The sequence below is a fragment of the Chelonoidis abingdonii genome, chromosome 1 (genome assembly GCF_003597395.2).
Source record: "Chelonoidis abingdonii isolate Lonesome George chromosome 1, CheloAbing_2.0, whole genome shotgun sequence".
Classification (NCBI taxonomy): Eukaryota; Metazoa; Chordata; order Testudines; family Testudinidae; genus Chelonoidis; species Chelonoidis abingdonii.
The window spans coordinates 324,887,206-324,901,987 of NC_133769.1; the positions used below are offsets into that span (position 1 = coordinate 324,887,206).

The window sequence follows — 14,782 nt, forward strand, 5'->3', positions numbered from 1 at the left end:
TTTATCTATGTTATCCAGCATCCCAATTCTGTCTTATTGTAAGGTGGTTCCACTCTAGTGGCTCTGTATACACATTGGCCTGGTTTGAGAGAGAAAAAAGTTCAGGTATACCGTTCAGTTCCTGCTCTTCTTTTATATATCTTAAGAGGCTACCCACACTCTTAAGGAAAAATCCAGTCTTTGTATCTATATGGCACATCCTGTAACATATTAAGATAATTAAAGCATCTAATCTTATTAATTCTCTTCTCGTACCACTATTTGATAACCCACTCCTCAGTATCAAGGCCAACTCTATGCTTAAAATAATTTGGATAGAAAAGAGAACTAACAAAAATTAAAGACCTCACACAAAATGATAGACTGGCTTTCTTAGACAACATGTGTAACAAATATTAGCTATCACTGTTTCATGGTTCCTTCTTTCTGCAGCTATGCTCAAGGATTCATGCACGGATGGGGAGAACTGGTCTATTTCAACTCTCTCACCTCTAGAAGAACATGTTAAGAAATATGGAAACAAGAGTCATTTTGTAGGAGTTACTGATATGTGGTTTAAGGCTTTGCAGTAACCTTTGTCTCTGTCTCAGTCTCAGTCACAAATAACAATGATAAAAAGAACTTAGCCTCACTATCATAACAGAAACCTAGGAGGATATCTGGCTTAATATGAAAGATGATTCAAGTTTTTTATCCTTGCGATTCTTCCAGAGCAAGATACTACAGTAACTCCCCACTTAACGTTCTCTCGATTAACACTGTTTTGATCTTACGTCCCAGCTCCATAACAGAACACACTCATTTAAAGTTGTGCAATGCTCCACTATAATCTTGTTTGGCTGCCTGCTTTGTCCACAGCTGGCGGCCCCCGTAACAGCTCTCCTATGCCCCCCCACAGCGCCTCCCGCCTGCCGGCGGACCCCACAGATCAGTGCCTTCACCCTGCTCCCCCCCGCTTCCTGCCCGCAGCGATCAGCTGGTTTGCGGCGTTCAGGAGGCAAGAGGGAGGGGGAGGAGTGAGGACTCAGCACGCAGGCTCCCCCTTCCTCCCCTGCCTACTGAACGCCGCAAACCAGCTGATTGTCGCAGGCAGGAGGTAGGGACGGAGGCGGGAGGAGCAAGGACGTTGTGGTGTGCAGAGTAAAGGGGAAGGAGGTGGGGGGGGAGAAGAGGCAGGTTAAGGGTGGGTGTTAGGGGAAAGGGGTGGAGTGGGTGGGCCGAGGGTTGAGCCCCCTCACCCCTGATGCTTGCACAGTAGGGGTAGCTGCAGCAGCTGCTGCGCAACGTGTTTCTCCTAGCCTACAGCACCTTCAGCCTCCTTGCCTGCCTCATTGTCTGCAGTGCCAGCGGGCTGTGCCTGTGTGGGGCAAGGCAGGGACACCTCCCATTTCTTCGTATCCAGCAATGATGATTGTAGTATTAAATTGTTTCTTTAAAATTGTTTAAAATGCATATAATGCCTTTTCTCTGGCAAAAAAAATTTCCCTGGAACCTAACCCCCCCATTTACATTAATTCTTATGGGAAATTGGATTCGCTTAACATTGTTTCGCTTAAAGTTGCATTTTTCAGGAACACAACTACAACATTAAGTGAGGAATTACTGTACTGAACTCCAGGACATTTGTTTAAGTCAGGGATCTTAAATGCCTGGCCCATGAGCCATCTATGGCCCGCAAGTCTCCCCAGTGTGGCCCGCAGGGCTCCAGCAGTTTTGGGGCCAGGTATCTCCCTTGGCCCCACCTGCCGCCCCTGGGCGTGCCCCATTCAGGGGCCCTGGCAGCTCAGTGGAGCTGAGCAGCGTTTGCCTGCTTGCTCCAGTGGCTGCCGGCCCCTCCTTGCAGTCCAGGGGTGGGGCGAGGCTGTGCCTCCTTGTGCTGCCCCCACCCCGAGTGACCCTGTGGCCAATGGGACACTGTGGGGGCAGTGCCTGGGGGCAGAAGCGCATGGAGGCCCCCAGGCCCATCCTGCCTTAGAGTCACAGGTAAGCGCCAAAGCCCCGCTCCCTCCCACAGCCTGCACCCCTTTCCCCTTCCCACACACCCCCTCACACCTCCAAACTACCTCCCAGAGCCTGCACTCCAATCCCCTACCCCAGACCTTCTCACCCACCCAAACTCTTTCCCAGAGCCTTAGGAAGGTGGGGTGGGGGCGGAGTTTTTTGGGGAGCGGGTTCTGGGTAGCATGAGTGACACTGGCCCTCCGGGATGATTTGAGGACTCTCACTGGCCCTAAGGTAAATTGAGTTTGAGATCCCTGGTTCAAGGCTAGATTGGCAAAACACAGAAGCAAACAGCCCACACACCAACCTTTAGCACTTCCTCTATACCTGTCAAAAAATGCATGTTTCTGGAACAACATATTCAGTACTTTCTCAAACATTTTAAGTGTCACTATCTTTCCTTCTCCAAGCCTGTGTATTTTAGGGATGCTTTATGACACTTAGTATTGCCAGTTAGTATTAAGAAATGGATTGCAGGAATCTTTAGTGGCCAAAAAATAAATAGTTATTTTGAAAAAATGGAAATCTGCAATTCCTCCCTCATACACAGACTGGCTGAGCCAGCTCTCTGTACTGTATTAACGGGAAAAAATACTATCTATTAGAAATGCTTGGGAAAAATATGAAGATGTCTGGTTACATATGAAACTATTGCATATTTTTGCAGTTTAGTATGTATTAGTCTCCAGTACTCAAAGATTTATGTTCTCACTTATTTATCTATTTAGTCACTTTAATAATTGATGCCCTGAATGTCTCCTATGGGTTCAGTTTTGATTGTCTTTGTTTTTTTTCCATGTTTTGCCAATAAATAATATTGAATTTTGTTATTTATATGCTACTTTCATCTTGTGCATGTATTTTTATTTATGTTGAGTTTCATTATGTGTTTATATTTTATACAAAAATAAAAATAAAGTTAAAAGATGAAAATTCTAGTTTGCTAATATTATGAATCACCTTTTCTGTTGTTGTATTTAGTTCAGCTTTGCTGTTATTAAAATGTCTTCAGAAAACTATGTTGCACATTTATCATCCAGCATCATGTTGAGGAGAGTAGAAAGACTAACAATCAAGAATGGAGCAGACAGGCACAACAGCCAATCATTTTGTGTATAGTTGTGCTTTCAATTAGAGAAAAACAGTGTCCTTATTTGTAATATTTAGGGGGACACTGTACACAGTATAATTTATTATTTTAGTTTTCAGGTTTGCATGCCCTCAATCCCCTTTCTCTCCTCAAAAAAAGAGACTGTCAGGACACTTTGAATAGATGCTTATTATTTTACAGCAAGTCAAATTTTGGTCTATCAACATCTATAGCTAGTATATTTAGCAAGGGAAGAAACACAGAGCTAATTTTCAAAGGTGGGTGCCTACAGTAGCCTAAATCTACACTGAAGTGCCTAAAATGGTTATTTTCCAGTAGTTGCTTAAAAAAAAGACTTAGGTCCATAACTTTAGGCATCAAAGCTTGAAAATGGAGCCCAGAGATTGGTTGCAGTGTTTAAAGCCTAAAGGAAGGTAGCAAAAGAATAGAGAGTGAACCTAGAGGAAATAGGGAGGAAAACATGTTTTAATATGGGTGTTGTTTCCTTTTTTTGAGGGAATGAAAGTATTCTTAAATTGATGTAAAGATGCTTAGACATTATGGCAATAAGCAACTTAGAACTGTGGATAGTAATCAAGGTCCCATGTACTCTGTGGCCAACTGAACTTAAATTGTGCATGAAGGTCCCTGGATTCTGCGGCATACTGAAGAAGCAGACTAGAAACTGTGCAGTAGCTTAATTTAAAATAAATCAAGCTGTGTAATGAATTAAATATGAAAATAATCAGCCAGAGTAGCCCTGGTGACAGCTAGTTTGATATTAAATGCAGATTATTTTATATTGTCCCCACATTTTCAATTTTTGTGATGGTGCAGATTTTTAAACTGGCAACATATAAAAGTTGCCAGAAGGAAGCAGAAGGTTTTCGGAGCTGGGTAGGGGATGGTAGAAGCTCTGGCATGGGGGGAAGCATGGAAGGGACTTTGGAATTTTGGGATAAGAACATGAGCTGGATTATTAGCAGCAAAACAATTAACAGTGTTAGATACTTAAACAGTCATCTTTAGGTTTCAGAGTTAGTTGTCCTTTCAGATAAATGGGGTATTTAACATCTTTCACAGCTATTGTTTCAGGCTGTCTGCAGACTCGAGATAAAAAAGTGTAAAGTGATAGTATTTTCCTAAGGTTATCTTCAGGTCTAGATACACAATATTTTAGAGGAAAACTGTGATCCTAGGGCACATTTATGCTGCAGAGAGTATATTCTGTGGCCAAGTAACTATGCAATACAGGAGGTTAACACAACATACTAAGTAATTAATTACTACTACTCTTTAATAATGTACTGGGGGCAGAGGCGTCTATGTGCTCACCTAAAGGTATTGTTTTAGAATTTCAAATCTATTTTCTTACCTTAAACAGAGAGGAGAACACATGAAATGTATAAACTGCACAGGATCCATCAGAATCGCACATGAGTTGGTTGATATGACTACGCCAGGCTTCTTCTGCATCATCACATGCAGCTGGCTGAAATGCAGCAAGGATGGCAGAAAAGAACGGAGAGGGAGGAGGAGAGGCATTTCTGTCACCTTCACCAAAACTGGAGGAGAAGAGAAAAATAAACCATCTAACTCTATAATTCAAATACATACAAAAGAGGCTGTAGATAAGATGCTTAAAATATGTTTTACAAGTAAGTGTTTTTCAATTATTAATTTTCTTTTTCTTTTTGTGTATTGAATACGTTCAAAAGGTTGAGCTTAAGCATCTGCAGCACACACTACTGGTATAAGAAAATGTTGTCTTAGTAACATATGCACAATTATCTACAATATTTTAAAGCACTGGTTCTCAAAGCCGGTCCGCCGCTTGTTCAGGGAAAGCCCCTGGTGGGCCAGGCCGCTTTGTTTACCTGCCGTGTCCGCAGGTTTGGTCGATCGAGGCTCCCAGTGGCTGCGGTTCGCCGTTCCAGGCCAATGGGGGCTGCAGGAAGGGTGGCCAGTACATCCCTCAGCCTGCGCTGCTTCCCGCAGCCCCCACTGGCCTGGAGTGGCGAACCGCAGCCAGTGGGAGCCACGATTGGCCAAACCTGTGGACGCAGAAGGTAAACAAACCAGCCTGGCCCACCATGGGCTTTCCCTGAACAAGCAGCGGACTGGCTTTGAGAACCACTGTTTTAAAGCAGGTCTCGCTATACAATTAAGGTTACAGAAGTGTTTCCACTCTAATCCTTATTTTCAGTTGCACAGAACTTTCTGAAATTATCACCTACTGGGCTGATATTTTCCATACTTGGTTTCTGCTCAAAAGTTAACATTTTGGAAAGTTTGAGCAAATATTGTATAGCTGTTTTGGAGTAGCAGGATAGTAACAATAAAACACACTTTCCTCATTGTTCTCCCCTCTTCCCCAAATATGTTCTGAGTAGCGTTACAATCCATGAGGTTGGAGGAAGAAAGCGAGAATTTGGCAAAGAAATAGACCTAATTGAGGAGAAGGGCCTTTTGCTTTCAGGGGAAATTGGTTTTGATATAACTTGAGTATGACCTATGGAAAACTGCAATTTGTACACGTGTAGTTAGTTTTGAAAGGGTTTTCCTGCTGTGTCGGATGGAGATGCATTGTCCCAAGGGGAGCTCTCAGAGGAATTCTCTCTCAAGGAGAAAGAATTCTTCCTGATACAACATGGTGCAACAGGGGAATGTGCTGACCACTACTTCCTTTAGGAGGTGCTAAAACACTCCCTCCTGGGCATTCCCCCTGTGGAATGGTGCATGTACATGGAGAAAACAGTCCCTGTGCTCCCCATAAAAGCCTGACTGCTCTGAGAAATCTGGCTATCTGGAGATGCAGTGCCAAAGAGCCAGAGGATCCTGCAAATAGAACTCTACTAATGGCTAATACTTAGTGCACTATGGTGCTGGGCAGACGATCTTTATCCACACTTTCTAACTGATCCTAGACTTTCTTCAAGATTTCCAGGATCTCTTGAATTAGCATTGCTTTCCTGGCACCAAAGGTTGAACTTGGGCCAAATGGAAGAATAGACTTTTAATGCGGATACTCTCCTGGATGGAAGCAAAATCCTGATCAGTTTGGAAGATAGGCCTAGTATAGTTAATGCTTTTCTTCCAACAACAGTGCAGGCAGTCAATTGAAGATAGTCTGGGTGGAGAAAAGGGCCTTGGAAAAGAATGTCCAGTCTGGGTGGCAGCTGTCATGTTGATTCCAATTTCAGCTCTATCAGATTGCAGAATCTCCTTGGCCAGTATGGAGCTATTACAATCACCTTCACTTATTCCTGTTTTATCTTTTGAATTACTTGCCCTATGAGGAAAGGGCGGGAATGCATATAGCAGGCCTTGTGGCCACCTGTCTGGCATCTATGCATGATATCAGGAGGTTCAGTAGCTGGAAGAACTGAGCTATGGTTGGTTTGGTGCACTTGTGCAGGACAGAGATGAGCTCCTGGATCTTCTGGAACCTGTTGAGTGATTGGTAGATCTTCGTCATTGAGCTCTCTCTGTCCACTCCCAGGTGGGTTGTCCTTACCAATGGGATCAAGGAACTTTTCTTGATGTCTGTCACAAAGCTGTGGGCTTGCAGGAGGTCCAGAGTTTGCATCACATGCTGTAGGCTAGGCCAGATTTCTCATTAGAATATCATCCAGACAGGGGTATAGATGAGTCCCTTGTGACCTGAGCCTGACTCTGACCATCAGCATCTTTGTAAAGATCTTTAGGGATGATGAGAGACCGAATGGGAGGGTTTGGTATTGGTATTGCTTCGTGCCATAAGCAAATTTCAGAAGTTTGTGGCGGCACAGGTGGATGGGGATACGAAGACATTCATCTGCCAGATATATGAGGTTAGGAGATCCCCGTGACACAGGGATGTCACCATAGAAACTAGGGTCTCCATCAGGAATTTTGTTTTTGTCATCCATTTGTTGAGCTTTTTGATATTTAGAATGGCCCTGACTCCCCCAGTATGCTTCAGAATGATGAAGAAGCCTGTAGAGTATGAACTCTTTGTTTCGGAACAATGAAGAACCCTGAGAACTTTTCTGCTGAGGGAACAACTTCCATAGCTCCTATATCCAGAAGATGGGAGATTTAATTATGGATCAGTTTGTGCTTGATGAGAATGGTGGACTGGATGAAGAAGAGGGAGGGAGGAGCCCATAGCTCAAGGGAATATCCTTGACCTACTATCTCTCTTACCAGTTATCTGTGGTCGATACAAACCATTCTTTTGAGAAATAGGAAATTCTGCCTTCTAGATTCAGTTCTGGGCTGAGGCATATCTGCTTATTGTCAGGATGGGCTTTTGAGGGTTGCAGGCCAGCCTCTGGGCTTTCTGCTTGAACTCTGGCACCGGGGCTTTCCATTGGTGTATCTGCTATGCTTCTTCTGGTACGTCAGCAAGGAAGAATAATGAAAAGGAGCACCCCTGCCTGAGGTGTGATTGTATTCCCTTCTGAAGGTACTCAATGGAGAAGGGAGGGACTGCTTATAATTAGGAGCATTTTCTGCCACAATCTTATCTAATTTTTCTCCAAAGAGGAGAGATCCTATGAATGTGGAGGGATACAAGACTTGCTTAGAGTGTCTACTTTCCAAGGAAGGAGCCAGACATGATGCCTGGCCACTGAGCTGTATGCCACAGTCTTGGCTGAAAACCTCATTGCATCCATTGAAACATCAGCCACAAATGCTGTGGCCAGGGTAATTTTCTTGAGAAGAAAGCAGAAGTCAGGATGATCCCTGACCTTCAGGGTCCTGAGGTCTTCCACCCAGGATTGTGAAGCTCTTGCAAAGCACGTGGATACGAGAGATGCTCTGAGAGGGGCTGAGGATGACCTGAAGTCTCTTTCTAAGAGTGTTCTCCACTTCCTATCTGTGAGGTCCTTAGGAAAGAATTCCCCTTCAGTCAGAATAAAGATATCGCCTGCTAAGGATGCTACTGCAGCATCCAACTTTGGAACCTCAGCTACACAATTTTTTGGCTCTTGCAGCTTGTAAAATCTAAGACTGTATCTATTAATGTGCTTGCCCTGCCGGGTTTTCCTCACTCTTCTTTAATCGCATCCTCAAAAGTGTAGTGCAGGGGAATTGCAGCCTCGAGGAAGGATTCTGAAGGGAAGTATTTACTTTGAGGCTTGTCCTCAGGAGCCTCTTCATGTTGGACCTGTGGTAGACATAAATCTTTTTGCATATGGCCTCAAACTTCTTTGGGGGAAATTTGTTGTTGTTGCATTTTCCCCAAATCCTGCTCACATTCAGAGCCTGGGAGTGCTCATTCTTTGGCAGGGGAGGAGGAGGCTGAGGGTCTTCTCGATTTTTTGTACTTTTTCTTTCCCTTTTTGTTCCTTCTGGACTTTTTGACTTATTGGCACACTCTGTGGGCATGGCTACCCAGGGATGGCCAGAATGCGGTCTCTCACAGCTTGCCTTACACACAACCCAAAGCTTTCTAGAGGGTTTTTTCTCAGAGTCTTCCCTCTCAGAGTCCCACTCCCACTGGGTGGGAGATGGGGGTTTCATTACTGGAGTCCCTTGATCTGGAATGGGAGGGTGAGAGGCTATTTAGGAGTCTGGCATCTCTCTCCAAGGAATCTAAGACCTAGTTCAGGACTTGTGGGGGAGACTGGTATCCCAGTAGAGTTCTATTCGTTCCTGTTTACCCCTGGACTTACCCCCATTGCAGGCTGGATGAAGTCCCCCTTCTCCTTAAAGCCTCTGTGCTGCTCCGTCTCTCCTGGCTGGGTTCTTTCTTGGTGAAGTCATAGCTTCTTGGGTAGTAGGGAACCCAACTGGCCTGCCCAACTCAGTGCCCTAGCAGAGGTATGGTCAGATGATTGGGAACACGCTGGACAAAAATCGCTTTTTTCCTGAGCCTGAAAGTGCTGCCTTGCATATAGAGCATCACCTGGATTTTGCCTTGGGCTTGCATGGCTGCTCTGCCATGCCTGAGAATGGGTAGAGGAGGTCAGCAGGAAGCTGCTAGAGTGGAGGCTTCAGGTGGCTGTAACCATCGTGCTTGAAGCAAACAAAACAAAATGCTCGAACTGCTCAAAAAAACTGCCAGAACAATAAAGGTGAAAGAAAAGGGATGGGAGTGAAGTGAACTGCCACTATCGGCTGCCATGGAGGCGGAGGATCTGGTGGCAAGCGAGAGACAGGGGCATGGCTGGTACAAGCCACGCCACAGCTTTGATCTGCGACTAGAACCTGCAGAGAGAGAAGAGCAGCCCATGTGTAGCAGAACTGTGGGAGACACTGGGCTCAGAGTGGCTGCAGTGTGTATGTACCAGAACCTCAAGTTGTTCCAATGTATGCTGAGGGGCCATCCCTGTACACAGCACTCACAGGACTGGAGGAATGAAAAGGTGAGAGTTATGACATCCTTGCACCCATACCCCCTGAGACACAAAGGGGGAGATTTCATGGATGATCTGACTCCTGAATGTTAATCATACAAACCATTTTTTTTGGTGAAATGTACTATACACATGATCAGTGTAACTGTACAGATGGATGCACAAATCTTATATAATTTCTCCTATGAGGAATGCCTTTCCCTGTTTTTCAAGTGTTAATAAATTTGGTTGAGCAGATAGATATTTTTCTGAGTTGTCCTCTCCACAGTCCTCAATTCCAATGAGTTTTATTCCAGTTGTGGCCAACATAGCTAGTGGGGATATGTTGTTTATGAGGATATATTAAGAAATTAATTACATGGCTATATCTTTGGTCTGTGTTGTAGAGGAACTTTACACCCTGCAGAGTATACCAGTACCTGGCAAGAGCAAACTGCTCCAACAATCTGTCCCCTTTTTCTTCAGTCTCTGTCATATCCAGGCTCAGGCTATCACTGCATTCAAATGCTGCTGGGAGTTCATTTGTAGACCCAGAAAGGTCATCTTCATGCACTGTTGTATCTTCCTCTTCATGTGCAGCTTCGGCCTGAGAAAGCAAACAACAGCAAACATGTTTTAGAGGAAACAGCAAATTTAAAATGTATTACTTTGGCTCATAAGCAGACAAGCTAGTATGTAAAAATGTATATTTAACAACATTTGTTAAGCAACAAAAATATAAAGTGAAAATGAAAAAGACTAAGATTAAGTTACTTTTGATCAGAAATTGTATATATTTGTACAATCCATTCCCTTAATCAAGATGTTTTTAAAGAAACTTCATCGGCATGTCTGGCACCTAGGTTTACAGAGTGACTTTCATTCAGAAAGGCTCCAAAGCACTTTTAAAAAGTGAATATAGGGATTATGCGCCCATCATTTTGGAAATGCAACAGCCTCTTTTTGTACTTTGAAACCTCCTGTGTTCTTTTCCCATCTCTCAGAACACAATCAGCTTCCTGGGTGATCCCTATCCCAGATCTAACCTCCTTATATTCTCCTGAGGCTTTTCTTTCCTGTCCCACTTTTAAACTTGAACAAAGTTCAGCTCAGTCCCAGTTCTCTCTTCTTTTTTGTTATTCTGCATCCTCAGTGGGGTGCAAGTCAGTCTCTGTGGGAATGGATGACATCTTCAAATCACACCTTCTCTTGGGCATCTTTCAGATTAGAGGGGCCTCACAATGCATTATATAACTGACTTGGGGGAAGCTGTGTAACATGGGATTTGAAGACAACAGTTGGCCCTTCATAGATTACCACACTTGCTCAGCCTGCAACAGATTCCAGATATCAGGGAAAGTTGTTAGGCTCAGGTCAGCAAGAAAGCAAATTGCTGTTGAAGAGAGAAATGAAGGTTATCTGGTTAGACTGCAGGAATAGGAGATAGTGGGGGTGGGGGTGGGGGTCAGGTACTGTGCAACTGGAAGTACTATATTCATGTTATGCCTTCCTTTGTTTTAGCAACTACATTAGCCACTTTGAAATATGGGATATCAGATACATGGCCCATCGGTTAGTTCTGGTTATGGCAATGTCAGTGTTCTTATCAGAAAAGATAAACTCTAGCTGAGTTAGGAGGAAGAAAGGAAGATAATATAAAGAAAAAACTGGGATATAAAGGAGAAGTAACCACTAAAGGTTCAGTTATGTTTAATATGCTTCCCGAATACGAGGGGTTTAGATATTACAGTGATAGGAGCCATGAAAATACCAGAGATAGATAGATCTGAATCTCTGAATATCTTTTAGGTTTTCCCATCAGTAGTCTCTAATTCCTTTTAATAATCTACTAATTGTTGCAATCTTTGCCCTTACAGACATGACAAAGTAACTTAATTTCTTTCCAGGCTTAAAAAGGTGCCATCTTGTTCTTATCTTTGGTACTTGCTTTATCTTCCGTGATTGAAAACTTGACTATACATTGGTAAATACTTTTTGGCACAGGAATGCTTAAGAAGAACCTTGAAAAAGAGACATAGGTTTGGAAAGGTTTCCCTTTCCCCTACCTACTCTCATTATTTGTTGCTGTCAGTTCTTGCATTGTGTCTAAAACTGATGTAAGATTCCTGGGGAAGGGACCATGTCTTCTGTGGTTGCCTGTGAAGTGCCTAGTACAATTTTTGGCACTATATAAAAAGCGACAATTCCTCCTCTGCATTGCTGACCTGCTAGTAATAAATATAGAAATAAAACCAGGGGGAGTGGAGCTTTGCATTTACTAGACTAAGTAAAATTATTTAGCTGCAAGCTTCAAGTTTTTGTAATGAAAGACTGAAGAAAAGCTCTGTGTGGCTCAAACGCTTGTCTCTCTCACCAACAGAAGTTGGTCCAACAAAAGATACTATCTCACTCACCTTGTCTGTGGAAAGGTCCCTATCAACTTGGGTTATGGATTTCATAAATGTTAAACCTGTTGTGGGACTAATCTAATCTGTGTATTATTTTTACAAACAGCTCACTGTGTGTTTTCATTCTCTACTCCTTTACAGATTGCACACATTCAACTTTGTACCAAACACGTCAGTACGAGGACAGGGACATTACATGAATTTTCATGATACTGTTTTTTAAATTAGGCATATATGTAGCATATAACATTCATGAATAGTGGTCTATGACTTTAATTTATAGATCAATAACTATTAAAAAGACTCTAAAACATTGAATCAAGCGGGCAGTAGTCGTAGCCTGCAACAGAATCTCTTTGACTAGAACTACTTGAAATAAAATGTTATCAACCCCCGCCACTCAATAACACTCTCTCATTTATTTTCTTTCCTTGCCTCATTTTCTTATTTTCCTGTTATGTGAAAAGTACCCAACTCAGCCACAACAGCCTGACTGGTAACCGTATTGTGTCATAATGATACACATAATATCAGATTACTCTAATATTTTGTTGTATCACCTGTTCTTTCTTTTCTTCTGTATTGTGGGAGGGAGGGAAGGAAGGGTAAGGTTCAGCTGATATACTCCAATGGAAGTATTACCAAAAAGAAAGAGAATTAATCACCCTCCACCATACACACACATTGATAATCTTTTATCAACCTTTCAAAATGATAGAATTGTGTCTGCAGGCATGGTTCACTTCAGACAGCTGTATGGAATAGTGTTTTGCAAATCTAACATAATACTGCAATTAGGCATTTAACATTCTGACAGTGGGCCAAAAGGCAAGAATTGAATCCAGTCCACACAACTGTACAATAGGTTCCCACATACAAAAAAATCTCACAAACACATGCACACACCCACATCCCAGTTAGCATATTATCCTATAAAAATCAGCATGAAGAACATTAGGAGTATTTCTACAGCATTTGCAACTTCAGAGACTCATATATTTATCTTGCCCAGGCCCCCCTGGGGCGGGGAGCAAGTGGGGCAATTTGTCCCAGGCCCTGGGCCCTGCAGGGGCCCCCACAAGAATATAATATTCTATAGTTTTGCAACTTTTTTTTTATGGAAGGGGCCCCCGAAATTGCTTTGCCCCAGGACCCCCGAATCCTCTGGGCAGCCCTGATCTTGCCATTAGTTAGTGGCATTCATACTATGCAAAATGCAAAATACTTAATTTAAAAAGACCAAAATAGAAAGAGACAAATGTTAAAAAAGAAGTGTATGGGTCACACAAGAGTGTGTAAAAATCTATCTATCTATCTCTATATATAAACATACGAACACTCTATACTACTTGGGGAAGAGAAAACATACTTGCCCCTGCATTCAAACCCCTCACGACATTTTAAAAATAAGATATATTTTTAAAAAAGTTCATTTTAGAAGAAGTATAATCAGAAAGTTCTCAAAACTCCTTCACCTTAGAACCCTCAGACACCTGGTGATTACTCATGTCAGGCAAAGACACTTCAAAGCTAGATGTTCTTGTATTAAAATGATGTGGGTCAGCTGAGGTAGTATCACACGATGTAGAAAGAGAGTCCATGTGAATTGTATCCTCAGAGGGGGAAAGAGTCATGATCTATTAAAAAGAATATAATTAATAATAATAATTAATAAAATAACCAGTTATGAAGCTCCTCTATCACATGCCTTTTTATTATACTAAGTTCACAGCCCTGCTACAGTTAAGGTTAAGACCAGGTTTCTGGTTAAAGGTTGACTCTAAGTGCTTTAAAATCTACATGGTTACTCAGAATGCAAACTGAAATTTGTTGTGACTTATGGGAGCATGGGGTTTTGTTAATGGACCAAACTTGCGACAATTTACCCAAATGATTTCTGGATACAGTCTCGGAAAAAAAATAGTTTTTCTAAGAGTTGAGAGATTCCGGTAACCTTTTCTTGCTTACAGACAGAGATCAAACCAAGGCTCAGATCATCCCACTAAGATGTCCAACACTCAAGGGTTATCCCAACAGAGTGTGTGGCACCTGGGAGTGAATTCAAATTAAAAGGTTATTTCACAAAGATTTTTATCTCCTGTTTAGAGCATTGCAAGCCTTGCACGCTGATATGCTAAAGAAATTACACTGAACATGTGGGGAAAGAGGATTTAACAGGATTATTAACCTTTAACTATCGTGGGCAGTTCACGGGGCTAAGCAATAGTACTTGGACTCTACGCAGCTGGCCAGTGTCAGATCAAGTCCCACTTTGGGCAGAAATTTGGAAAAGTATGGATGAGTGCTGTCATATTTTTCTTTTTAATTTGAGGGGAATATAAATCATATGTTTTGTATTCATCTTCATATTCTTTTCATAAAAAGGAGATGTGTGAATGTTTGCCTGCATTTCATGGGGTAGAGGAATGGGCGGAATAGAAGTGAGGGGGGTTAAGACTGCATTGAGGGGAGGAGGATAAATGGGGATGGGTAGTAAGGGGCAAGAAGGGTTCGGGGCCTCAGGTGAGGGAGAGACACACACTGGGGTGAGTGGCAGGAGGGCTGGGGGAGAATAGGGCCAGAGGTGTCTGTCTACCCCACATTCTCCCCTTCTGTTTATGAGCCAGGCTCTGGGGTGTCTGAATCCCTCTTCCTCTCCTTCTCCTACCCATGTGATCTGCAATCTGGAGAAGGCCTGCTGTTCTGGGTGGGGCATTTAGAACAGGCATGCCTGGAGCATGCACTAGAGACACAGTGCTGAGGCGGGGGTGAGGAGCGGAGAACTCCTATGCTTGCTGACACATATCAGAAATGCTCCAACCCTTAGGAAGAAGGAAGGAAATGCTCACTGACAGGAATGGAGCAGTTCACAGGTCTCAAACTATTGTTTCAGGCTGTATGCATACCCCTGGGGTATTCTCTTTCAGATGAGAATGTCTCCTTGAGATGAATGGGCC

At 43.0% G+C, this 14,782-nt stretch overlaps 1 protein-coding gene across 2 annotated transcripts in view; it reads right to left on the reverse strand.

Moving 5' to 3' along the window:
- The window catches only part of FRY (FRY microtubule binding protein), a 343,127-nt gene that overhangs the window by 34,613 nt on the left and 293,732 nt on the right, over window positions 1-14,782 (reverse strand). For both annotated transcript variants that reach the window (XM_075061648.1, XM_032795968.2), the window contains exons 53-55: window positions 13,301-13,462; window positions 9,858-10,024; window positions 4,467-4,656 (exon numbers count right to left, since the gene is read on the reverse strand). In XM_075061648.1, coding sequence (XP_074917749.1) covers window positions 4,467-4,656; window positions 9,858-10,024; window positions 13,301-13,462 — 519 coding nt within the window. The remainder of the gene's footprint in view (window positions 1-4,466; window positions 4,657-9,857; window positions 10,025-13,300; window positions 13,463-14,782) is intronic.